Source organism: Felis catus, chromosome A3 (assembly GCF_018350175.1).
Source record: "Felis catus isolate Fca126 chromosome A3, F.catus_Fca126_mat1.0, whole genome shotgun sequence".
NCBI lineage: Eukaryota > Metazoa > Chordata > Mammalia > Carnivora > Felidae > Felis > Felis catus.
The window spans coordinates 125,188,729-125,216,217 of NC_058370.1; the positions used below are offsets into that span (position 1 = coordinate 125,188,729).

A 27,489-nucleotide genomic window follows, 5' to 3' on the forward strand; every position below is an offset into this window, starting at 1 on the left:
ATGTGGTTGTGCTTCTGCCGAGAACACCTTCTACTCCTGGCACATTCCCACTCCTCTTTCAAACGCTCATTCAGATGCAGTCTCCTTTTAAGACATCTTTTAAGCATCTATCAATGCTCTCCTCCCCATCTCACCCTGGCATAAATAATTGTTCTTGTTTTTCCCAGCATCCATTGTACTTGGTACAAATTCAGCCAATGTTGGTATGGGAGCCTGGCACCGTGCTAGGTACACACTTCTTTTATACAAGCTCTTTATATATAGTACCACGATTCAATTTTCCTCTTTTCCAGCTCCAGTAATTTGTTGTTTTGTTTTGTTTTTGTTTTTGCAAGGGCCACCGAGCCCTTCAAGAGTCTGTTGAAAGCTTCAGACCCTCTGCCTAGAAAAGTACACAGATAAGCAATTTTGGATATCACTTTAAGGAGTTCAGAGACTCTTGGGGTCCCCAGAGCCAAGATGTGAAAGGCTGCTTTCCACTGGAAATCATTGGGAACCCTGTCTGATTTATCATCATGCCCAGAATATCTAGAAAAGTAGTTTCCATGGAATAAAGGCTTGGGGAATATGTGTGGAACGAAGGAATGATCTCCCCAGGTGACTTAGCTCTACCGTGCCCATGAGCTCTGAGGTCTGTGCAGTCTATATCATTCAGGGCATTAGAGGTCTTACGAATTACACTGAGAACAATCTGGAGGGGTAAAGAAGAGTGCAGGCAGAGGAGCAGAACCCACAGTGGGTTACCTGGGGGGAATACATTGTGAAATCTGCTTCTGAAAACGAGTCAGAGATGGGGATTCAGGCGTATTGTTGGAGTTACAAGAATAGGAAAGCTTTTGGAACCTAACTGAAACCGTATGTAGCCACACATTGTTTTTCCCAGAAAAGGATCCTAATTAGGTCAGTTCCATATTGTTCTGATGGTGTCAGATGCACAGGAAATCAGACCCTCAGCGGTACACAAATGGCCTCCTTTTCTGAAAAGGATGGGGGTGGGGCGCAAGTGGTGAGACCACCTCGGAAAAGACCCCACATATTAAAACAAAATCGATTTGTCATGAGCACTGAAATCTGGTGAGCAACGCTCCGTGCTGACTTATTTATTACTAATTAAAACACAAAAATGTTAACCCCAGCAGTGACTTGCCAGAGCCCACATCAAATAGGGCAGGTGTTTTGGTCTTTCATTTCATGAGCTCTAAGTTCCAGGAAGCTGTTTTCCCAATTGCTACATGACTGTCTCTCCCCAGCTTAGATCTGAGCTCCTCACACGCATCCTGGCACCAGGGGCCTCAGCAGCAGGCGTCCTGGAAGCCTAGTTTGGTTTCAGGATCTAGGTAAGCAGTGTTATTCTGCAAAGGGAACAATTATGTTCCCCCAAACACACAGAAGCATCAGAATTCACAGCATGCACTTTACAAGGGCAATAAAGTTTTATATGCAGCTCAGTGAAATACCTAATACAGCCAATTATCCACCAAATAAACTGATGGGAGAGAGAATGGCTATATTTGGCTCAGACTTAATTATTTTGCATTTGAACTTCTCAATCCCATGTAATAAAATTCCATTCTGCCCTTATTTCCTGGTTAGGTTACTTAATCTCGACTCTGGTAACTGAGCCCTTGAGTGGAGTAGACTGTCCAATGTCAGTGGTAAGAAAACGTGAAAGGTTTGACATCAATTACAACATTACACACAACATAAAATTTAACAACTTGAATCAGGCTCTCATTGCTCTTTAAAGAGACTGTTTGGCTTTTTAAGATCTAAAAATTAATCAGTTTCTAAGAGTCATACCTTTTTGGAAGTCCCAGATCTTACTCTTAGTCTGAGATGTAAGAAGGAATCTCTCTGTCTCTCTCGTCCCACCCCTGTCTTTTATTTGGAAAATATTTTCCCTTTCATTTAAAAATGCAATTTAAGTTTTGTAGTTTGCATTTTTCTAGGGGAGGGATTTTCTTTAATGAATGATAAAATGAAGGATATAGAAACTGAATTTTTCTCCTGGCGGGGATGATAATATTCTGGGGAGGTCACAGTGAAGACACACAATCTCACATTTGGTTGTGATATGGACGCTCTGGGTAGTAGCAGGAGCGGCCCCATCAACAAGGCTCCCAAGGCCCCTCTTTGTGGCCTGTGTCAGAATCCGCATGGCACCCTTCACTCCATCACTCCTTGACACTTGATGGTCTCGTAAAACACCACATGTAATTCAGCAGTTTCGGCTCATAATGAGCCAACTTTGGCAAGAACAGGGGTAAGTGACCTCTCTCCTTTAATAAGTGTGGTCTCTGTAGGTCAGCCCTGGGGTCGAAGGCAGGGCGGCAGGGGCTGATGGGAGGCAGCTGAGTTCTGCCAGAGCATGAGGGCTGCCCCTGGAGAAGGACTGGGGCTGACTTTCCAGGCAGGCAACCAGCACCTGGGGACATTTGTCTGCTTTGTTTCTGCTTCTCTCAAGGGCGACGCTGTACAAAGACAGATCATAAACTGATTGAACGTGTATGTATCCCCAGCCTAATTCGGAGCATTGGCACGCTGGAAGGTGAATGGGTGGATGGATATACGACTTACTGCATTGCTAATGCTGGGACATCACCTCATAGCTCTGACATCCCTTGATCTTGTCATGAAAAGGCACGAGTCAGGAAGCCTCTGTTAATCGTGCCCTGAGTACTTCTTGGGGAAAGTGGGTGCATGCCAGTGTGTCTGTGGGAGTGGAGCAGGGGGCCTAAGTGGTCACAGCAGGGTCCATCCTGACGTGTCTCAGTCCTGGACTCTCCCTATACTCCCTGCCCACTTTGGAAGAAATTGGCATTTTCTTTGTGTGATGTCCTCCCCTGCTGGGCACCTCCCTCTTGGCATGTCATTTTCTCCACTGATCAGTGCTGCCCAAAGTATACCAGACAATCACATTCTGCCCTAACATGCTCAGGGGCCTTAAACAAGAAGTGTTCTGGAAATGCCAGTAATTGGTCTGACCTTTCGAATACTGTGTTCTCTTATGAAGACCTGGGGCAAAAACTGGTTAATTTGGTAAGGGGCACATGCGATCACATGAGATTAACCTTGGGTAGGGTCTGGCCTTGGTTACAGGAAGTGCAGTCTTCAGAAAATGTCATTGTTGGGGTTTCTCCTTTTTCCTTCCCACCTCAACTTTACAGGAAAAAGGCAAACAGCAGCATATATTCTCATGCCAAAGATTTAGTCCAGAAAGCTATTTCCAGGGTATGCCTTGGGGGCAGTTCACAGTCAGGCCAATCTCCTTCTTTGTTTCTGGTCTTGTCTATGGGACTATTGGGAAATGAGTGTTTTGTACTCGAGCAAGAATGGGAGCCATCCCAGTATCAGTACCAATGCATTTTAGAAAGATTTCCAACGTGTCATGAAAGGGTGACACAGAAGGAAGCTTAAGCTTAGAGCATAGATAGCAGAAAATGAAGTTAACCCCCAGTACTGACTACTAACACACACACACACACACACACACACACACACACACACTCCAGAGAATTTTTTAATAGACTATTTTTTTAAAGAGAAATTTTAGGTTCACATTAAAATTGAGCGGAAAGTACAGAGATTTCCCATATAACCTCCGGGCTCTCCCACCATCTCCCACTATCCACATCCCCTACTAGAGTGGTACATGTGCTACAATTAATGAACATGCAGTGACCCATCACTATCACCCAAAGTCCATAGTTTACTTTAGGGTTCACTCTCGGTATTCATTCTGTGGGTTTTGACCAATGTATAATGACATGTATCCACCATTTGAATTCAGCTGTTACTTAAATTGTTTTTTTACAAAAGCTAATGTTGGCGACAGCACCACCCCCCCCCCCCGTTAAAAAATCACAAAAATAAAGAAACTTTGCTATTGAAAATATTTTAATTAAAGAATCTAATATGCGAATTTGTTGATATTTCCTCTTGGAACTTTATTCAATCCATGCTGGAATAAATAATGAAAATAGTAATGGTATCATCCATTAGAAAACATTTAATCCACAGCTGGGAAAATTAGAGACAACAAAACCATTTTTATTGCCACACTTATCACAAATCCCCTACATAATTTTATGAGAAAGGTCATTAAACTTGTAGCTACTGCATTATCTTTTTCCTTGGACCATTTCTGAAACAACATTAGTTTTTCACACTTCTTTACATCTCAAACATTAAAAAAGCCTTAATCGATGCTTCTACATAAAAAGCAAAGGGCTAGGTTTCCCATCATAAAACGTTATGTTGTTTACACAAACACGGCAGCTAACCTCGTAAAACTCGTGATTTCCCAGTGGGGTCCTGCAGGGACACTTGGCTATGCTAGACGTCACACTGATTTCCAGCACTGAAGCAAAGCCCACTTCCTACGGAAGCCCCCTCCCAGCCCCGGCCCTCACTTATCAGACTTTTCAGTTGGGGCGCACTCCGCTCAAGGCCTCAGACTGGCACCTCTGAGTAGCTAAGAAAACAAACGGTGAGGCGGGAAGACTTCACACAAGTGTTAGCCGTTCTCACTGGGCGCCCGTGTCCTCACCTGTGCACCTTAGATGAGAGTTCCCGCCATCTGAACTCTGTGGCCCCCGCCAGCTCCCGGCCCCACTTTCAGCACGTCTCTGGTGGGGAGATGGAAGAGGGCCCGAAGGCATCACACATTCTTTTAAAATCTTTCATTAGAGGTTCACAACCTTAGAATATCAGTGGCAAGAGTTTTTATCTTTGCTTTCTAAAGTCAAATAAATCGGTCAAGCCAAATGCTTCAAAAATCTAAAAGTCATGGACTGTTTTCAAGTGTCTGGTTTTCTTTCTTTTAAAAAAAAATTTTAATGTTTATTTATTTTTGAGAGAGACAGAGAGAGAGGGGGAGGGACAGAGAGAGAGAGAGAGAGAGAGAGAGAGAGAGACAGAATCTGCAGCAGACTCCAGGCTCTGAGCTCTCAGCACAGAGCCTGATGTGGGGCTCGAACCCATGAACCATGAGATCGTGACCTGAGCCAAAATTGGAGGCTTTACTGACTGAGCCACCCAGGTGCCCCTCAAATGTCTGTTTTTCTAATGAAAATCAGGATAAATATTTAAAAGTTAATCACTTGCTTCCTCTATTGGGGTCAAGATATGGAACATTTTTAAACTTTTTAAAAAAAACATTTATTTATTTTTGAGAGACAGAGAGAGATCAGAGAATGAGCAGGGAAGGGACAGAGGGAGAGGGAGACACAGAATCTGAAGCAGGCTCCGGGCTCTGAGCTGTCAGTACAGAGCCCGACACGGGGCTTGAACCCATGAACTGTGAGATCATGACCTAAGCCGAAGTCAGATGCTTAGCTGACTGAGCTGCCCAGGCGCCCCTGATATGGAACATTTTTATAGCTTTAAGTTTGAAGACTAAGTATTTGCTTGCGTTCACAACAACATTTATTCTTCAGCTTCAGGGAAATGCAGTGCTTCCACATTGAGTAATTTTACAAATAAAGGGTACTTTAAGAATCACCCCCATTTGTTTATTTTTACCCCTGTGGCCATTTTCTTTGTGGATAGTCGCTCAGGGATCTCACTGGATCTTCCCTTATCATACAGGCAGTTGTAAGAGTGTCCTTGGGGAGACTGAGGCAAGAAGGATTTACCTTGCATTGTACAATTCCACCATGTTTAAATGTTGAGAACTTCATGACCTCCATGTTTCTTCTTTTGCACCAGAGTTAGATCACGGCCTTTCTGACTCCGGAGTCCCTGCTCTTAATCATTCTGCTTGCTCTACCTGACTTCAGGGAAGGAAGGAGAATCAGACCTTGAGATAAATTTGAAATCTAGCTGGGGATATAAAACTGAAATGCATACACAATGGCTAATATGAGGTAATAGTTGACAGAATGATGTGGTTAACAAATAAATGCTGATGATAAACAAAGAAGCTAAGGTTGTCAGCGATGGTTTACCGGATGATATGGGACTTCCTCTGGGCTTTGAAAGAGAATGTAATTTGTCTGGGCAGAGGAGACAGGAAAGGCCAGTGAGGACCACACAGACCAGTAGGAGAGAAGTAGATCTTCATTACGGTTAAATAGGCCAGGGTCAGATTATGGAGGGTCTTGAAAGACAACCTAAGGATTTTGGAGAGGTTGGAGTAGATGCGCACTAAAGCCCAGTTTCCTCGTTCTCATTTTTCCCTCTTTCAGTTTTATTGAGATGGAGCTGGAGTATGCACTTCAGGAATACTTCAAGGTATACAGCCTAATGACTTGACTTACCTGTATTGTGAAATGATTACCACAAAAGGTTTGGTTAGCATCCATATGCCCATCTTATATAGATGTTCATAATAGCGTTTATGAATATATTAGTGGAATTACAAGTCCTGTATAGTGCCTGCATGACAGATCACCTTCTCTTGAAAGGTCCAACAACTTTTTAAAAAGTTTCTATTTTGAGATAATTATAGATTCATATGCAGTTATAGGAAATAATACAGATAGATCCCACATGCCCCTCACCTAGTTACACCTGCAGGTAACATCATGTGTAACTATAACACAATATCAGAGCCAAGAAATTCACGTTGGCACAATCTGCTGACAATTAACATTAATACCATTCATTGACGACATAGATGGACCTAGAGGGTCCATAGATGGACCCAAAGCAAAATAAGTGAGAAGGAGAAAGACAAACACCGTGCGATTTCACTCCTATGTGGAATCTAAAAAACCAGAAACAAATGGATAAACAAACAAACAAAAAGCAGAATCAGACTTGTAAACACAGAGAACAAAGGTGGTTGCCTGGGGGATGGGCCCAATGGGTGAAGGCTCCCAGTCAGATGGTAGCTACACTTGGGGTGAGCGTAGCATAATGTTTAAACTTGTTGAATCACTCTGTTGTACACCTGAAATGAATGTGACATTGTGTGTCAACGACACTCAAATAAAAAAAAATTAAAGAAAAAAAAAGGGGTAGCAGCAGGGGGTGGGGGTGGGGCAGAGAGACTAAAATGAGTCTCTCCATTCTCATTTTTTTTTTTAATTTTTTTTTCAACGTTTTTTATTTATTTTTGGGACAGAGAGAGACAGAGCATGAGCATGAACAGGGGAGGGGCAGAGAGAGAGGGAGACACAGAATCGGAAACAGGCTCCAGGCTCTGAGCCATCAACCCAGAGCCCGACGCGGGGCTCGAACTCACGGACCGCGAGATCGTGACCTGGCTGAAGTCGGACGCTTAACCGACTGCGCCACCCAGGCGCCCCTCTCATTTTTTTTTTTTTTAACAAAATTACTATAACATTACTGTGTTAGGGGATAAAGATTCAGAAATCCGAGGCTGGCAGTTCCATCTGCACCATTATATCCCAAGCACCCACCTGGGTGCCTGGTGCTCAATAAATTGATGAAGGAAAGTGTGAATGACTGTCTCCAAAGACCTCATAGGCTAGTGGCCTAGACCAGTGTATCCAATGCCTTCACAGGGTGCTGTTAAATACGGACACGTGTGCAAAAGCCAGAGGACAAAGGGTGATGAGCTGGATGGGAATAGAGGAAGGAAAAGCTTCATGGAGGAGGTGGCTCCTCAGTGAGTTGGCATTGCTCTGTGGTATGGTCCACTGCGGGAGTGGAGGGGGTAACGGAGGGACTCGGGGGATGAATCCGGAGGCTCAAGGAGGCTGGTCATGACAGTCTTTGGGAGCTGTGCCCGGGAGCTTTGACCTGCCCTGCAAGGATTCGGTGCAGGCCGCTCTCCAGTGGGCATGAGCATCACCTGGAGGGCTTCTTAAAGCACAGATGCTGAGCCCCATCCCAGAGCTCATAGTTAGTAGGTCTAGAGGGAGGCCCAAGAGTTTGTATTTCTGACAAGGTCTTGGGTGGTAGGGATCCCGCTGGTCTGGGGCCCCTCTGAGACCCACTCGTGTCGGAAGTGGATTAGAAGAGGTGAGAAACTGGAAATAGGGAGACCAGTCAGGAGGCAGTGGTCTGCATTAAAAAAAAAAAAAAAAAAAGATGCTCGTCCAACCTCTGAGACGGCTCAGTGCCAAGACCAGAGCCTGTATCTTCAGACACTTACTCCACCATCTCCAGTGGGGAGAATCCTGGCCCAGCACGCACATATTTTATCAGAGGCTCAGTCTTTAGTAGAAAACGATATAATTTGGATTTATGCAAGTATCAAGAGTACATATAGGGCTTCAGGTTTTATGTTTTAAAGGATTTTTACTGTTTCAGAGAATGGCGCGGGATTCTTCATCTGAAGTCCATAGCCCAGGGGTCCTCGAAAGTGAAACTGGTCCCGCTGTAGTCAGATTCTCACTTTAAACAAAAAGGCTCAATGATTCCTCCAAGACAGGGAAAGACAAGAGATTTTAATCCGATGACTTCCAGCTTGACTTTTAAAAACTACTGTCCCTCAGGGAAGGTATACTCACAATGCTGTGAAGGAGATTCCGAAAGCTGAAGGGAGTTAGACATGGGAAGAGAATTCCCAAAATGGTGAAAAGAAAGATTTCATTATTTTGTTGCCTTTCTTTTTTTTCTTTCAGTAATAAAGAATTTGGTGGAGTTAGTTATTTGGCAGTGCATACTTGGGCTGAAAACTTTAATTTTCTTTGCCAAGCTTCCTAAAAATAGTCTTTCTTCGGGCGAGGGCCATCTCAACATGAGCTGTGTTCATTCTAAGCACGACATGTTTTGTGAATGTAATTGCCTATTAACCTGAAGATTTCAAGTGCAATGAGACAAAGAATGTGGAATTATACTTCTTGCAGCATTATGAATTTGTTCTTGTTTTGTGTATGTAACAATAAGTTCTTTCATGACATGGCACTGGGTGGTGAAACCCGATACCTGGCGAAAATACAATGGAATTATATAATACCAAAAAAGTCAATTGTTTTCCCTTTTGCTAATTAACTCCTTTGAGCGGGGAGGTACTGAGGATGAGGTCAGCTGGTGGCTTTTGTTCTCCAACTAGTTTCCATGCCGTTTTAGGCACTGTCTCTGTAGTAGTGTGCTTTTATAAATGGAGGAGTCTAGTGACTATTGGAACGGCCCCTAGGATGGTTATCCCATGGCTTGGCAGCAGCTTCACTGACGGCACAGAATTTGTCTTTCCTGGGATCCTGACGATAACTTGGGCTTGAGCTGATAAGCGTGTCCCTGGCTCTGTTCTTTTCTCCAGGGACTTTGCACACTGCTAGATAATAGAGCGGGGGCTCACAGGATTCTTTAGGGAAAGATATTGCCGGTTATAGGCCTGACAGATGAAATTTGATATAAATTGGGACAATAACAACCCAATGCTGGAGTCGCTGTTCTTATCTTACAGATATGGAAATGGAAGTTCAGAGGAAGTAAAAATCATATGCAAGATCAGTCAGCTCCAAAGTGGTAGAGAGAAGATTCAGATCCAGATCTGTCTTTCTCCGAAGCTCAACCCTGTCCAGCATATATTATGTTCAGTGATGTGTAAGTGGGGCTACCCTGGTGGTGATTCTGTTCAAGGATAATAAGAATTATTTTTAAAGTGACCTAATGATGTACTGATTTCCTTCTGCTTTTCCTAGATCTTCTGTAATAATCATCTATTTCTTTCATAACAGCAGCAAATCATCTTTAAGATATCTTTAAAAGCACCAAAGAGCTGGGGCACTTGGGTGGTTCAGTTGGTTGAGCGTCCGACTTTGGCTCAGGTCATGATCTCATGGTTTGTGGGTTTGAGCCCTGCATCGGGCTCTGTGCTGACAGCTCAGAGCCTGGAGCCTGCTTCAGATTCTGTGTCTCTGTCTTTCTCTGTGTCACCCCCTCCGCCCATTCCCCCCCCCCCCCCCCCCCCCACTGCCCGGCTCACACTCTGTTTCTCTCAAAAATAAATAAACATTAAAAAAAAATTTAAAGCACCAACGAGGAAAGATAATGGACACTGAGACCATGAAGTCTATGTGAGACTGACCAAGGGGATATACTTGTGACCCCAGGAAAGGGAAGCACTACTTGAACAAGACACAGAAAAAGCTAACCATAAAGCAAATGATTGATATATTTGCCTCCATTAAAATGACAAACTTTTGCCTGACAAAAGCAACCATAGCCAAAGTGAAAAGACAAGTGACAGAGTAGAAGATATTTCCAGCACATACATCAATAAAAAGTCAGTATCCGGCACATATAAAAATCCCTACAGGGGCACCTGGGTGGCTCACTTGGTTGAGCATTTGACTCTTTTTTTTTAATTTAATTTTTAATTTTTTAAAATTTACATCCAAATTAGTTAGCATATAGTGCAATAATGATTTCAGAAGTAGATTCCTTAGTGCCCCTTACCCATGTAGCCCATCCCCCCTCCCACAACCCCTCCAGCAATGCTCAGTTTGCTCTCCATATTTAAAAGTCTCTTCTGTTTTGTCCCCCTCCCTGTTTTTATATTATTTTTGTTTCCCTTCCCTTATGTTCATCTGTTTTGTCTCTTAAAGTTCTAATACGAGTGAAGTCATATAATATTTATCTTTCTCTAATTTCACTTAGCATAATACCCTCCAGTTCCATCCATGTCATTGCAAATGGCAAGATTTCATTCTTTTTGATTGCTCAGTCATACTCCATTGTATATATATACCATATCGTCTTTATCCATTCATCCATCGATGGACATTTGGGCTCTTTCCATACTTTGGCTATTGTTGATCGTGCTGCTATAAACATGGGGGTGCATGTGTCCCTTTGAAACAGCACACCTGTATCCCTTGGATAAATGCCTAGTAGTGCAATTGCTGGGTCGTGGGGTAGTTTTATTTTTAGTTTTCTGAGGAACCCCCATAGTGTTTTCCAGAGTGGCTGCACCAGCTAGCATTCCCAGAGCATTCGACTCTTGTTTTTGGCCTGGGTCATGATCTCTCACAGGCATGAGATGGAGCCCTGCATTGGGCTCTACACTGGGCATGGAGCCTGCTTGAGATTCTTTCTCTCCCTCTCCCTCTGTCCCTCCCTTGCTTGTGCTCTCTCTCTAAAAACAAACAAACAAACAAACAAACAAACAAACCCTATAAATCAATAAGGGAGAGAAAAGTAGCCTAATGTGCAAAGCAGTGAAAGATTTTTATTTGGCAAGTCACAAAACAGGAAAACATAGATGTCCAGTGAAAGTATAAAAAGATGGTTAAACTCACTAGAAAGAAAGAGAACATTAAATGCTACTTCACATTCATCCATTTGGCAAAACTGGTACCACCAAGTGTTAGGAATAAAGATGTAGGAAATGGGGGACTTGATACACTGCTGGTAAACTGGAAGTTGGGGCAAGCACTTCTCAATATGCATGCCCCAGAAACATTATGCGTGTGCATACAAGGAAACATGATGCGTATGTGTACAAGGAAACATTAAAAAGATTCGTTAGTAGTATTGTGTATAATAGCAAAAAAACTTGGGATCAACTTAATTATCATTTATGTTATATTCATCTTTATAAGCTTGGTTGAGAAAAATAAAGCAAATTTCTGAATGATGAACTCAATATGGTACCACTGATATACATTGAAAAATTCATAGAGAGTGCTTTATAATACTATGTGTATGTACATATGTAGTAAACATATAAAAACCTGCACGAGAGGCAGATGCACCAATTTCTAGTGGCGTCACCTCTGCAGAGAACAAAAGGCAGTGGGTTGAGAGTAGGCAGGTGACTGTATCTGTAGTGCTTCATATCTTTTTTTTAAATTCAAATTCAATTTAATGAACATACAGTGTGGTCTTGATTCAGGAGTAGAATCCAGTGATTCATCTCTTACCTATGAGCCCAGTGCTCATCCTGAAAAGTGCCCTCCTTAAAGCCCATCACCCATTTAACCCACGCCCCTCCCACCTCCCCTCCAGCAACCCTCAGTTTGTTGTCTGTATTTAAGGGTCTCTTATGGTTTGTCTCCCTCTCTGTTTATATCTTAAAAATTTTTTTAATTTTTATTTATGAGAGACAGAGCATAAGCAGGGGAGGGGCAGAGAGAGAAGGAGACATAGAATCCAAAGCAGGCTCTGCTGTGAGCTGTCAGTAGAGAACCTGATGTGGGACTCGAACCCATGAACCGTGAGGTCATGACCTGAGCCCAAGTTGGACACTTAACTGACTGAGCCACCCAGTGCCCTCTGCTTATATCTTTTAAAAACAATTGCTGTCTTTTCTTTAGCAAAAGTGGCTGTATGGGGGCACCTGGGTGGCTCAGTTGGTTAAATATCTGACTCTTGGTTTTGGTTCAGGGCATGATCTCACGGTTTGTGAGTTTGAGCCCCAAATCAGGCCCTGTGCTGAGAGTGTGGAGCCTGCTTGGGGTTCTATCTCTCTTCCTCCCTCTCTGTCCCTCCCACGTGCTCTTTCTCTTTCTCTCTCTCAAAATAAATAAACTTAAAAAAATGGCTGTATGGGGACATGTATTAACTCTAGGCAGTGGGTATATGGGTTGCTGTTATATTATTTTCAACACCTCTGCACATGTTTAAAATAATTAATAATTTTTAAATTAATAATAAAAATAGAATAAGCAAATTGGAAAGCAATTTAATGACTACTGTTAAATAGAAATAATTTTATGGTGCAGAATATAAAGGAAATCTGGTCTTAATTTTTTATTTCAGTAGAAGCAATTAGTCCAGAGATAAATAAAGAAGAACTTATGGACCAAGAATGCTGTTTAGACACTGCCACTGACTACTGTTCAGAGTTCTGTACACTTTTAAAATCACTTGAAAGAGAGAATGCGTTTCCATCTGTCTGGGATGGTTTAGGTTAAAGCTTATTTTGAGATTCTTCTGATCATGACTGCAGAGCTCCCCTGGAGTGAAGTAAGCAGGTTGGGCATTTCCCAGGATTCAGAACTGGGGTTGGTCTACAGCTGTCACGATGGCACTCAGTGCCCATGGATCACGAGCTGCATGAGGCATTAGTGGTGCTGCCCCTCAACCTGCATGCTTTGGTTGCCTGATTGCCCTGAACAGGAAAACCCTTAGAACTCCTGCTGCAGACATTCCTGGACTATCTTCACTCCCCAGAGGGAACTCTGTCACCTCCATCTTGGCTGGTATTTTGGAGTCTGCTCTGAAGGCTTCCTACCTATGGTAGAATGGTGCTATGAACTGAATGGACTGTCCACCCCCACTCCATTCATGTATTGAAGCTCTAACCTCCAATGTGATGGTGAGGAGGTGGGGAGCGCTGTGTGTATGGTGGCAGTCACCCAGCTAGTTAGTAGCAGAGCCAGGGAAGGATGCTCCCTCTTCCTGCTCTCAGGCTAGATGTGTTTTTAGCCATACTGTCCTGCGTTTGAAAAATCCTGACTTCTGGGTTTTTCTGTTCTGTTTTTTTTTTTTTTGTTTGTTTGTTTGTTTTTTTGTTTTCTTTTTTTTTTCACTCTTTCTCCTTCCACTGGAAATGAGGATGGCATATGGATAGGCGATTCTTACAGGAAAGCATTCCCATGGAATCCATGAATTCATTCATGACAAAGTACTTTGCCCTGTTTGCTCGAGGCAAGTCCTCAGAATGGTTTAATGCAGAGGAAACCTTTTTAGCAATTCCTTTGCAAAAAGCCAGGTTTATTGATAGAGAGTGACACATTATTTTCCTCTTTGAAATTTGCAGATATAAAAATATTGCCTTGACAGATGGATGTGTGAAGCCCACAAGTTATTCATTTTACCAACTGAATAGCTAGTTACCAAGGTAGAGGGGTGAAGATTAGTGTCAGCGCATCAACACAGGCTCCATGTCTACTGTTCCAGAATTTCCTAGTCTTTAAATTCACTGTATGGTGAGTTTGAAGAAACCAGTGTATGAAAATATGGTGACAATACAGAAGTGATAAGCCTAAAACATGAAACCAAGGAGAGGTGGACCGTGCACATCAAGCTGGGCTTTGTTCTGTATGTGTCCTCTCCAGAGTCACCAGGAGTGACTCCCCCCCCCCGAAAGGTGACCTCCAAGTCCAAGCATCGGCCCTGGGCATGTTTCCCAGGTGCTAAGGAAAGAGGAATTTTTATAGCATTTTAACAGGTGCCTGAAGTCAGATCTTGGGTAGCTTTGCCACTAACTAGCTGTGACACTTAAGGCAGCTAATTGACTTTTTAAAGCCCTGGTCTCATCATCTGAAAATAGGGATGAGACTAGTAACTTCCTTAAGTAGGAGTTTAGAGCATTAAATGAGACGATGTATATAAAGCCTAGCTCACGATGTGCCTCTAGCTCCTACTGGGTACTCAGAAACAGTGGTGGTTATTATTACAGTGGATTTCTTGGCACATTTGGCCATGTTTGATGCAAACACCTGCATGCTTTGGTTGCCTGATTGCCCTGAACAAGAAAACCCTTAGAACTCCTGCTGCAGACATTCCTGGACTATCTTCACTCCCCAGAGGGAACTCTGTCATCTCCCTCTTGGCTGGTATTTTGGAGTCTGCTCTGAAGACTTCCTACCTATGGTAGAATGGTGCTATGAACTGAATGGACTGTCCACCCCCACTCCATTCATGTATTGAAGCTCTAACCTCCAATGTGATGGTATTTGTGTGTGTGGGGGTGTCCTTTGGGAGGTAATTAGGGTTCGATGAGGTCATGAGGGTCTCCTGATAGGATTTGTATGCTTTTGAGAAGGGATACCAGAGCATTTGCTTCCTCTCTTTCTTCCTTCCATGTGAGGCAGCAGTCTGCAAGCCAGGAGGAGAGGCCTCACCAGAAAAGCCTATCAGCTGGCACCTTGATCTGAGACTTCCCAGGCTCCAAAACTGTGAGAAATAGATTGCTGTGTTTTAGGTCACCCAGCCTGTGGTATTTGGTTATGGCAGCCCTGGCCGCCTTACACAGATGGGAAGTGTTCTGTGATTCGTGCTTGGGAAATAAAGCCTACTGTCTGTTCCTCTCAAAGATTCACAGCACTCACTGTGGGTTGAAGGGGCTCCTTTGAAAGAACAAATTCAACTTTGTTTAATGTGACATTTCTAAGACTAACTGAACCGGGGGAATCCTTTTGGTCTAATTGCTGTTACTGTTCCCTAGACCCCGAGTTCTGGATGCCCTAGCCTCTCAGCTCTGCTGTCTGCCTGCTGTGGTCATTTGGAGCCTTAGCAAGGGGGCTGCTGATGGCCGGGAAGCCCCCTGCCCCACTGGCACTGTGTTGGGCTTGTGCTCAGGCACTCCAAGCGTCTTCTCGCGCTCCTTTGTTGCACAAACTAGCAGAATACCGCAGGCTGTGCTCCGCAGATGTTTGCTAATCCCCTGAGTGTGCCGATGTATGCGAAGTATGCTGGTGTCACTCTGACCGTTCAAGGAGACCATATGTCCGGGATGCAGGAGCACCATCTAGCAGGACCAAAGGCCAGTTCTGGGGTTGGCTCACACACTGTGGGCCACTGCACCTGTGCTCCAAGCATCTAATGACCCCATACACGACCCCATCCCCTGTCCAAGGAGACCCAGCCTGACCTGGGTGGCAGCAAGCCCACAGCCCACCTGGGCAACTGTGGTCCCTGCCTCTGTCTCTTCTAGGTGGGGTTTTCTTCTCTGTCAGACCATATTTACACTATGCTAAGGACTACCTGGGTAAGGGTGTCTCTAATTTGCATACAGAACCCTGGGGGTATGTTGCAGATTCAGATTCAGAAAGTCTGGAGTAAAATCTGCATTTCTATTAAGTGCCCAGGAAATTCCAGTGCTGCTTGTCAGCATAGTCCCAGGGCCACAGACTGAGTAGCATCAGCTAGGTCCAGAGGCAGGCTTCTCCTAAGAAGGTATTGTATGTCTTGTGCAGGGGTCTCCAGGCTCCAAGCAAGTTAACATATTTTCTCTCTTGTTAGAACTGCACGACATCCTGTAAGGTGGTCTGGCAGGAATTTATATCCATTTAAAACGGGAAGACCTTGAGATTCGGAGGCGCTGACTTTATGTATGGTCCATTTGTGTGGAATGGATCCATCCATGACTCTATTTGTTCATTCAGGCCTGTGGAAAATGTTCTAGGCCCTGGCCTCTGAATTGCCATTACATTATGTACCCTCTCTCACCTTCTATTGAAATTGTGTATATACTCATCACCACCCCAAGGTGACTAAAGTCCTTGAGAAATAAATTATGTCAGATGTATCTTCACATCCCCAACAGCTCTTGACCCTGGATTGACAGTGTGTTTGTCGAATAAATGACTGGGTATCTGAGGCTGCTTAATAATTGTGGAGGATAATACATTCTGTGATTCTTATGTTTGTAATGGCTCCTCATTGCTCATCTCAGGGGTTCTTACTCTTTTTGCGGGGGGAGGTCAAGGACTCCTCTGCTAAGAATGTGACGGCATCTATGCTGCCTTTTCCTGGACGGGTATACGTCGTGTGCATTTTGCACATATTTTCTGGAGTTTCATAGGGAACCTTGAAGCCAGATTCTATAGACTCCAGTTAATAATGTCTAGCTAATGGGGTTAAAAATACACCCTGCAGCCTGGCATCAAAGCTCTTTAGGATGTGGGCAATATGCGTTCTCCCATTATGTACTAGTTGGGGCTCCTTCGGTAGCGAGTGGCAGAAATCCATTTGAGTTAGATTAAAAACAAAGTTATTTTTGTTTTTATACGTAAAGGCAAGATTATTGGGGTAGTTCACAGAACTGATGGAAGAATTGGAAAGGAATAAAAATACAGATGCAGCTCCAAAAACCTTAGTGTCTGGAACCAAGGGGCATGAGTGATCTAAGTATCATTTTATCTCTTTATTTATTTACATTACAGGGACATGGCTGAGGGCAGCTTCAGGCTCATGTTTCACAGGTCTGTAAGCAAAGAGAAAAGGGCTCTTTTCTACAAGTTTCAATAATAATAAAAATAAAAAGTCCCAGGGAAAGTCTCTAATTGGCTTGCCTTGGCTCCGTGCCCATCCATGGACCAATTACTGTGTCCAAGAAGGATGTCTGGGTCACATGCCCACCCTCACAATCACTGTGCCCAGGGAGGGGGGCAGGTAAGAGGAAGGTAGAGCCCATTCACACTGCATGGGTGGAGGGCTGAGAAGTTTCCCTCAAGACAGGGCAGTGCTGTGGGATTGCTGGGGAAATGACGTGGTAAGGGGAAGCTCCGATGCGTGTTGTCTGTCATTTTTTACTTTTCCAAAATTCGTTGTTCTAACTGCATTGGGTTGTTCCTTGTCCTTCACACGCATTATTCATGCCCTCCTCTGCTTCTCCTGGGCTTCCCTCCCCACCCTGCTTGTCCCAGCCTCTTGGTTTGTTAGGGATGCCATCACACAGTACCACAGACCGGGTGGCTCAAAACAACAGAAATTTATTCTCCCACAGTTCTGGAAGCCAGAAATCTGACATCAGGGTGTCAGCAGGGGTGATTCCTCTGAGGGCTCAGAGGGAGAAAATGTTCCATGCCTCTCGCCTCGCTTCTGGTGAAGGCATCTCTCTGTGTCTCTCTCCTCTTCTTATAAGGACACCAGTCATATCAGATTAAGAGCTCACTCTACTTTGGCATGACCCCATCTTAGCTAGTTCCATCTGCATCTGCCCTATTTCCAAATAAGATCACATTCTGGTCATATTCCTGGGAGTTATAACTTAAACATATCTTTTGGAAGACGCAATTCAACCCGTAACAGCCTCCCGGCCCGGATCAATGCCAGTTTCTCCAGAAGGAACTTTGGTGACCATCTCAAGTCAGATGTTTCTCCTCTGAGCTCCCACTGTCCTCTCTGAATGGTTGCCCTACGCCATGGAGACTAGCTCTCTATGCATATCTTTCATTGTCACGAGACTGGAAGCTCCTTGAGGTCAAGAATCCACATCTTTTTAATATTCCCTGTGGTGCCTAGAACGGTGTGTGGCAGTTACTTTCATAGGTCGACTTGACAAAGTCACGAGCTGCTCAGATATTTGATTAAACATTATTCTGAGTGAGTCCATGAGGGTGTTTTTAGATGAGATGAACATTTGAATTTGTAGATGAACCGAAACCTATTGTTCTCTTGAATGTGGGAGGGATTCATCTAATCCCTCGGAGGCCTGAATGGAACAAAAGTCTCAGAAGAGAGAATTTGCTCTCTCTGCCTGTCTCTAGGCTGGGACATTAGTCTTCTCCTACCTTTGGACTTGGGACTCAGACTGGAACTTAATGCCAGCAGCTCTCCTGGGTCTCCAGCCTGCTGACGTCAGGCAGATCCTGGGATGCCTCAGTCTCTGTAATCATGTGACTCAATTCTTGCTAATGAATCTCTATTTATATATATGTATATTTGTATATATGTCACATCCTGTTGGCTCTGCTTCTCTGGAGAAGCTAGACTAGGGCTAACACAAAGTGCCTCCCACAATGTGAGTGCCCAGTAAATGGCAGGGAATGAAAGAGGGGGTGATGGAATGGTAATTGGAGTGCTGGGGTGCCTCCCAAACTCTCTTCACCCAGCCGGGGGAATGCCTCAAAGAGAAACTGGGGATAAGTGACACTCTCTCCATCCAGTTGTTCTCAGCCTCAGCCGTACATGGAGAAGCACCTTGAAGAGCTCTGAAAATCTCTGTGCCTCTGACTAATTAAGCATCCGCACCTGGGAAGGGGACCCAGACATCAGTCGGTTTCTTTTAAATCTTTGCCGTGAATTCCCCACACACTGGAGGTTGCAGAGCCTTGCTGGGGCAGCGGGAGAGCTCCAGGCTCATGCTGGGTGCTTTTCCCAAGTGAGTCTCGCCTTTGGACTTAACCTTGGATCAGGAAAGCATTATGATAGCACAAACTTTGGAGACAGGTGTAAATTTGTTCCCGGTTGACTAGGCCAGGCTACCTCCTAGGACTCAGAAAACCCAGTGTTTGAAACTTGCTCTGAGTTAATGTCCTGCCTGCATTCAAGCTCAGATTCTTGGAGAAGGGCCTCGAAGAAGGAGCATTTTCATGCAAAATGTGAGTGGGCTGTGTGTCAGCTGTCAGCACCAGGAAAGGAAAAGGACCAGGGGTGCTCTGTGTGTAGCTGGTGACAATGGGATGTCACAAAGAGTTACTAGGGGAAGAAGAGCGTCTGCACTAACAATGCCATGGCGGGGTGCAGGAGAAACCCAGAGCCCCCCGGGGACTTTGGAGAGCTGCATTTCAGGCCTGTGCAGGAATGACTGGCCAAGCCTCCTGATGCCGGGGGCTTGCAGCAGGAGATCAAAGCCTCGGGGCGCCTTGGCTGGGGTGGTAGCTGGCCACTGTGTTCTGGCCTCCTGGCCGCTCCATAAACCATGTCTGACAGGGTGGCATCTCCGGCAGGCCCGCGATGCAGAAGGGAACACATGCGGCCATATTTCAGCCTGGACGCCTGGACCCGAATGTGAGCGCGTGCGTGTCTGGGGCTGAAGTTTCCCTGAAGCTGATTTGTGACCGTCTGAATTTACGACCTTGGAGGACAACAGATCGACCAACTAGACCCATATGTGTTTAGTCCCCAAGCCTGCGTCTCAGAGAGCACAAGGGGGAGGATGGGAGGGCGGAGGTGGGGGGATTTTACTATGTTCCCGGCAATAGGTGGTGATATAGGTCCTGTCAAGCAACGGGTTTTTAGAGGCATTTTTAGGACATCTCATCGTCCTCTTCTTTCTCACCCAGGGTTGTCTGCAGTGCCTGGAGCTGAAGGGCCTTGTAGAAATTATTCAAAATCACAAACATTCCACAGGAATTGGATAGGAGACTGATACCTCAGTGTCCCCTCTTTGGCTCAGCAGCCCCAAGAACACTTAGCTTCATGGAGGCAGCTCTGCTTTAAAAGGAGCAGGGATGGTGGGGGGCACCTGAGCGGCTCAGTTGGTTGAGCATCTGACTTCGTTCAGGTCATGGCCTCACAGGTTTGTGGGTTTGAGCCCCACATGGGTGCTGACAGTGGAGCCCTCTTGGGACTCTGTCTCCCTCTCCCCCCCACCCCCGGTCATGCTCTGTCTCTCAAAAATAAATAAACATTAAAAAAAATAAAAGGAGTGGGACTCAGTTTCCCTTATCCATAGGGAGTGGGATATCTCTGCTCCTGGACAAGTCTTGGGACACCCTACAGAAGGACACAGGGACTGATTTGTGCACAGGTGGGGGTGGTGGCCACCCCAGCAAGACTTGCCATCCCACAGTCTCTCCCATCTGCCGTCTGCCTCCTCACAGGTCCTGCCTGTCTGAAGGCCAGGAGATGAGCCAGACCTCCACCGAGCCCTTCCAGAATCAGTCAGTTAACAAACATCCCTGGAGCTCTGTGCGAGGCCTACTCCTAGAAGGTTATGAATTACCATTCTTTACCCCAACAAAGGCAGAGTCTAAAATGCTTCCCCTCAGGGACAGGTGACACAGGCTTGTTCAGACAGAGGTAGGGCCTGACCTCAGCTCCTCTCCTGAGAGAAGATACGCAGTGTCTCAAAGGGGAATGCGTGAGGGCACAGCAAGGGACGGAAGGGGAAATGGGAAGGAAAGGGCTCTGTTAGGGAGTCACAGGTGCCACACATGCTTTCTTGTCTCCCATCTTACAAACAGAAGTCATAGATGTTCCTGGGCATTTGATGTTCTTCATTGATCAACCCTTGTTCAGGAGGCATGCATACATGGAATGTGGCCTCCCAGCCTGTGATGGCAGGTGTGTGTGTGTGTGTGTGTGTGTGTGTGTGTGTGTGCACCTGCATGCACACTCCAGGCATAGAGAGAGATTCACTGGTAGCAAGGTGACAAAAAGGACGATGAGGTAGAAAGGGTGTCTAAATTGGAGTAAGAGGCTTGGTATGGACTGAATATGGCCCGTCCCCCCAAATTCTTATGTTGGAACCCTTTACCCCATATGAGCTATGGAGCTATGAGAAGGTGGCCGTCTACAACCTGGAGGAGACTGTCCTCAGAACTCAACTATGCTGGCATTCTGATCTCAGACGTGCAGCCTCCAGAGGTGTGAGGAATAAATTTCTGTGTACACACCATCCAGTTTATGGTACTTTGTTACAGGTGCCAGAACAGACTCAGATAAGGGCTATGTTGTAAGCAACAGCTCTCCCATGTCCTAGCAGTGTGACTCTGAGTATAAATTCATTCTGCTAAAAAAATGAATAATTTCTGCTCTGTTTCCCTTCTTTATGTGGTTGTTAGGAGACCTGAAGGGTAGGATATATATGGCACAATTCCGTAGAATCTAAGTTTTCTGAAATATTCAGAAAACAAAAATCTTTTGTGTTTGCTCTTAAAGCAAAACACTGCCATGGGGCCGCCTTTTTTTTTTTTTTCCCTTTTCTCACAAAGGTTGAGAATGTTTCTGTACACATGATTCCAAAATACCGTCAGCTTTCCATTTTAGTTTTAAATTGCCATCTGCCATAAAGTCTCTCAGCAATGAAACCAGGTTCCTCTTTGTATGGATTCCTTGGTTTCTTCTGTGCTATTTTGTGACCCGGGAAAATGAGCCAGGACGAGGAGAACCAGGGACTCGTCCAGAAATGTTCATGTTGGGGGAAGATCCTGACTCCTGGATAATGAAGTGTGGATTGTTGGCAAATTTCTAAAGATAATATTTGTGGCAGGTAAAAAATAATGTCCAGTTAAAAACTTGGCAGTAATTCTCTCAGGGAGAGAATTGTCTTTTGTTTGGCAGAATACCTTGATGGCTTTTTTGAGTACAAAAGGTGAGCTCGCCCTAGGACATGCATTAGACTGGAGGTGGTTTTCAACTGTGCTTGCACATTAGGAGCTTTGGAAAAGTATGTGTGCTTCTGCCCCAGCTCCAGAGCCTCTGACGTAATGGCCTGGGGTAGAGTCTGGGCATCACTATTTTTAAACACCGCCCCCCACCCCCACCCTGTCCCCAGGAGATTCTACTGTGTAGCCTGAGTTGATTCTCCTGCACTAGACCCAGATGAGAGGGACAGGTAGAAGAGTGGAAAGAACTGGGGGGCTGGTAGCCTGATGAGAGAGATGAGAGAGGGAAAGAGAAATCACCTGGGTGGCAGTGGGCTGGGGCTCTGTGTGCACAGGTGGCCAGCGAGGTGTCTCCAGTGTCCAGAGGAGCCAGGGACAGTTAACAAAGGAATCCCTGGCATTGAGTTTTAGGTTGTTCTTTGCGTTGTATATAGTACATACAACACTACCTTGTATCTCCAGATCCTCATGAACATCTCTGTCTGCCCAGTCCAGTGTCCATAGTGCTGTGGGGGAAATGCTGGAACTTAGGGTGGCCCCACTGATGAACAAAAACAGTCCAACACCTGCAGGAGATAAAAACTGAAGGGATTGAAAACCCAGCAAGAGTGGGAGATTGGAGTGAGGAGGGAACGAGGACACAATTGCCCCCCTAAGAATCCTCTGGGATGTTGGAAAGGATGCTTGGTTTCCTACCGTTTGTGGGCCAGGGATTCAAGGCAATTTTATTTAAATCTCAGTGGATAGTGCCTCAGCTGCTGGGGGACATGAAGGCTTACAAACAGCTGACACTCGAGCCAGAGAATAATAAATAATTCACCACCTTCCACTCTTTCCACCGTATACACTCCATGTGTGGAATATTTTACAGTGATCACAGTTCATTCGCATTCATCTCTCTTTGAGCTTTCCAACAGGCCTGAGAGATGGGGAAGAAAGGAATTTGTCACATGCGATCGCGAGAAAAGGGGGTTCTCAGCGGCTGTAGATTGCATCCAGGAGCCGCAGGGCTTGAAGCCTCGTGGGCTCCGAAGCCTCACTGCTGGTCCTGACTCAGTGCTCAACCCACCATTTCAGCCCGAGTTCAGGTCTCTCACAGTCTTGCCACTGCAGGAAGATCTTCTGTGTTAACACTCTTGTTTTTAGACAACATGAGCTCCAGATCGAACATCTACTTTAATCTCTTCCCTCTCTGCCATCTCTTCTCTCCCCTCTCCTTCTGTCTCCTTTCCCCATCTTCTCATCCCCATCCACCCACCATTTCTTTAGCATTAAAAAAAACTTTTTTCAGTTTACTTTTTGAGAAAGAGAGAGAGAGAGAGAGCGAGCAGGGGAGGGGCAGAGAGAGAGGGAGACAGAGGATCCCAAGCAGGCTCCGCACTGTCAGCACAGAACCTAACATGGGGCTTGAACTCATGAACTGTGAGATCATGACCTGAGCCTAAATCAAGAGTCAGACACTTAACCGACGGAGCCCCCCCCCCCCCCAGGCGCATCCCCCCCCTCCCATTTCTTTAGCATTTACATGGCTATGCTCTCATTCGATAGACTTCCCCTAGATTAGGGTGGTCCTGCGTGGATTCCACCTGGGAGTGTTTTTGAATCCTTTCTTGTTTATTCAGTCTTCTCTGTTTCTTTATCTGACTCCAGGATGAGTCAAACGTGCTTACCAGCATGTATTGCAGAATCCCCCGGTTTCTAACCGGGAAATGGTCGCCCCGCGTCTCTGGGAGGAACTTCCTGGCTTTGCTCGTGGACCTCCACAAGTTGTTGATGTAACACATTCTCGGCAGCTAGAGAGGACTAAATATACTAACTGGCTTGAGCTGACCTTTGCTCTAGATTTAGAAGAGAGGCATGGCGACCTGTTTCTCCCACATGGAAACAAACAGTGGAGCGGATTTTATGCCCAGGTGTTTGCCATATAGCTTGATACAAAACCATGTCCTGGAAAACTATAAGCCAATCTAATTTATAGAAATAAACTGAGTGAGAATCATTATTTTTTATTGGTACCACTTAATGTGAAGAAAATGCACATTTTCCAAAAATATGGAAAAAACGTTCCATTTGCCTTATTGGGTCCAAATGTTAGGTTTAAATTATTTTACTATGCAAACTTTCTTTCATATCTTGGCAGTAGTGATTTCCATTTTTATTCCTTTGGTATCCATAATCTTATGAGAATCAAAAACATATGCTTTGAGATCACTGGACAGCTCCTCCTCCCACATTTTAAAAATGCACAAGGAAGGTTATTGCTCTGGTAGCAAAAATAACAGGAACGCTATGGGAGAAAATTATGAGGACATCGAGGCTGAATGGGAAAGAGGTTCAAAAGGTGCACTCCGGTTTTCATGCTTTTGATTTGCAAGTCATTAAGCTGGAAGAGCCCCTGCCTCCTGCTGACTGCCACTAGGAATGTAATTTTTTCTTCTCTAATAGAGGATTGCTTATTCAATGACTCCAGGTTTTCAATATCGGAGGAGAATAGGCGATCTGGATTTTCCAGGGCTGCCTAAGATGGGGCGCTGGTTACAGGGCTAAGAGTAGATGGACTTCTGGCCTCCCCTTTGTCTGCACGAGGAGGGTGCCCTTGGTGGGGAGGCAGAAGCATCTCACAAATTTTGGTCTCAGGAACTTTAGGCTGACAGAGAGAAGCCAGTGAAGAGATGAATGCTTTGTGTTCTCTCCTGAGGAAAAATTATTAGAATTAAAAAAAAACACTTGAGGAGAGTCAGATATTAAAATGTGATGAAAGGGTGTTTTGTAGCCAGGGTTGAAGCGATGGGCATCTCTTGGGACAACTGGCACAGGAGTTCCAAGACCGGGGGCAGGAGAAAGCTCTACCACAGGAAGCACGAGCTGGGACGCCCCATTGCCAACACTAAGATTGGCCCCCACCGCATACACGCAGTTCAAGTTCCAGGAGGCAGTAAGTACTGTGCCTTGAGGCTGGACCTGGAAAACTTCTCCTGGGGCTCCAAGTGTTGTATGCACAAAACAAGGATTGCTGAAGTCGTCCACAATGCATCCAACAACCGACTGGTCCACACCAAGCCCCTGGTGGAGGACTGGATCGTGTTCACTGACAGCACCTGGTACCCACAGTGGTACGGGTCCCCCTGTGCACTGCTCCCGGGCCACAAGAAGGGGACCAAGCTGGTTCCCGAGGAGGAAGGGATTTTAACCAAAAAACATTCAAAGAAAATTCAGGAGAAATATGATGAAAGGAAAAAGAATGCCAAAATCAGCAGTCTTCTGGAGGAGCCGTTCCAGCAGGGCGAGTTCCTTGCACGCATGGCTTCAAGACCAGGCCAGTGTGGCCCAGCAGATGGCTGTGTGCTAGAAGGCAAGGAGCTCGAGCTCCATCTTAGGAAAATCAAAGCCCAGAAAGGCAAATAAAGCTTCCTCCCTTCTATCTTTGGTCACGTAATGAAGGTGTTTATTGTTCTAAATAAATAAATAAATAAATAAATAAATAAATAAATAAAATGTAACAAAAGGAAGGTGAGAAGAGTGTCAAAGGAAAAGGGGAAGGGCAGACGAGAGGCTCAGTGTCTTCCAGGGGTAGGAGGACAAGGGCCCCGGTGGCCTGGTCCCTTGCCCAATGAACTGGGTCATAGTCCAGACTTTGCATCGGCACATTTATAGGAAGTTCAGTGTGTGCTCCATCAGCCAAGACCAATGTTTCCAGAAATATGCAATGTCATTCCCTGCCTCCTACCTTGTATTTGCCCTGTTTGTCCTCTCTGGGACTTGGGTCTTTGTTCGGTGCACATAGCTGTATACTCCAAGTTTCTGCTGTCCACGAACTGGTGATTAGTGAGCACATGTTTTTCCACAGCTTGCTCTTGTATTTCTGTAGCACTTGCTACTTTATATCCTCAATGACAACGTTACATTGGCCCTTTCTCCCTTAGTCCATTCAAAAAACTCACTCTTGTTTCAAAATAGACACAAGTGTCTTATTCTCTATGAAATCCTACCTGATCTCCCAAAGCCAAGCTGTTTCTTTTCTCTTTCGAGGCCCCCTGTACCTGGTGGGCACACAACAATTATTGCCCTCATTTTTCTGTATCGCACTCTTTTTTCTGCTTGTCTGGGAGCTCTTCTACATGTAAACTTGAGGGCAGAAACTGCCCTAATTACCCTGACTTTCCCTACGTTTCAGTATCGATTGCATTTTAACAGGTGCTTAAATAAATGTTTTTGAATGGATGATTGAATGAATGACATTCATTCATCTAGGCCCTTATTGGTTGCAAGGATGAATACAAAATGTACTTCATTTGCAAATAAGCAAATGTAATTAAAACAGAAGTACTGTAAAAATTTTTTCTGGCGCCTGGGTGGCTCAGTCAGGCGTCCGACTCTTGATTTCGGCTCAGGTCATGATCTCATAATTTGTGGGATTGAGCCCCCCCTGGTCGGGCTCTGTGCTGACAGTGTGGAGCCTGCTTGGGATTCTTTCTCTCCCTCTCTCTCTGCCCCTCCTCCACTCTCTCTCTCAATCTCTCTCTCAAATAAACATTAATTTTTTTTCATATTATACTTAGTTTTTGCATTCTAAGACTGAAAGGGAGAGCTTACAGCTATGTGGTTAATAGCCGAGTGGAATAATGCAGACTCCCCTTATACTAGAACTCTCCGACCCACATTCCACACTTACCTTGACTTTCTGACATTGACCGTGGATGTTAATCAGATGGTGGAATGATTGTTTCATGACCTTCAGCTCATTTATCTCTGGAAATCAGTACTGACTTTTTGTGGAACAAGACTAAAAATGCTGAGGGAAGGCACCCTCAGCATTGGGGGTATAGTGTCTCATTTGTTCGGGTGGGGAAGGCTTTCAATGACCATGATTCAGGAAGCAGTCTTATGGCCAGCCATCTGTGTAGACTAAGGGATATAAGGGTCCCACCAGGAACAGATTTCACTGCATCAGGACTTCAGTCTCTGAGGAGATTCATATCCCAGCTCACGATAGCTCAGTCTCCAGAGGCAAGTCAGACTTCCACTCATTCATGGGTGTCTTCTTCTCCAGGTCCAAGTCCTGCTTGGAACTCCCTTCATGAGGCTAACGATAGAGCAGGCTTGTGGTTGGTAGACCTGAGTGGACCATGTTAGTAATCAACCAGACTGGAAGCGTGGTAAGTGCAGAGAGCTGGGAGCTAAGGGAATTCAGTGGTGGTCCTGGCCCCACCCAGTTCCCCATCACTAGCCCCATTATGGGCCTCAGGCAAATTACTTAACCTCTCTGAGCCTCACTCTTCTTTTTGCAACATGTGAGTCAAAGTTGCATTTCTAATTCTCTTCCAGAATACTTATAATACCTAAAATACCAGTCTGCTTAGCTTTTTTTTTTTTGTATCCCTAGGGCCTTTCTGAGAGCCTGGGAAGTAGAAGTGGCTCAGATCCTTGGAGAAGTTGATGGCCCTTTGAGAAGCAGAAGAGCATGATAATGTGTATGACTCCAGCACCAACTGATCTCATTCAAATCCCAGCTCCATCTCTTCCTACCTGTGTAGACCTTGAATAAGTCACTTAAACTGTCTGTGACCCAGTCCACCTTTTCTGAGGACACTAATAACCTCAACCTCAGGATGATTATGAAATTTGAAAGTAGTCATGCCTTTGAAGCTCTTGGGGCAGTTCCTGAAGCATATAATCTTTAATCAACATGAGCTACTGTGATGCCACCTCCTAGAGGCCACCGTTTACTCATAGATGTCGGATAATTTTCATGTGTAAGATACTTTGGTAATTTTTATTTAAGCTACTTAGATATCTTTGCCAGTACATGGGCTTATGTGACTTTGTCAATGAACTCCAAAACGTA

The 27,489-nt window shown here is 45.0% G+C and overlaps 1 protein-coding gene and 1 long non-coding RNA gene across 3 annotated transcripts; both read left to right on the plus strand.

Annotated features, from left to right (window-relative positions):
* The first annotated feature begins 5,282 nt into the window (after positions 1 to 5,282).
* On the plus strand, positions 5,283 to 27,489 carry LOC123384601. 2 transcript variants are annotated; one of them, XR_006595939.1, is made up of 4 exons: positions 5,283 to 5,867; positions 9,323 to 9,462; positions 26,695 to 26,800; positions 27,028 to 27,489. It is a non-coding gene; the product is annotated as an uncharacterized LOC123384601 (long non-coding RNA). The 2 variants fall into 2 exon arrangements; XR_006595940.1 differs by lacking the exon at positions 5,283 to 5,867 and adding an exon at positions 5,885 to 6,234.
* Positions 23,173 to 25,049, plus strand: LOC101080780 (40S ribosomal protein S8-like). The gene has a single exon (XM_045054908.1). The coding sequence runs from the start codon at positions 24,399 to 24,401 to the stop codon at positions 25,047 to 25,049; it is 651 nt and encodes a 216-aa protein (XP_044910843.1). The 5' UTR covers positions 23,173 to 24,398.

Bases quoted from the DNA above. Each gene is read 5' to 3' on its own strand.
- LOC101080780 (XM_045054908.1), top strand. From the start codon at position 24,399: ATGAAAGGGTGTTTTGTAGCCAGGGTTGAAGCGATGGGCATCTCTTGG.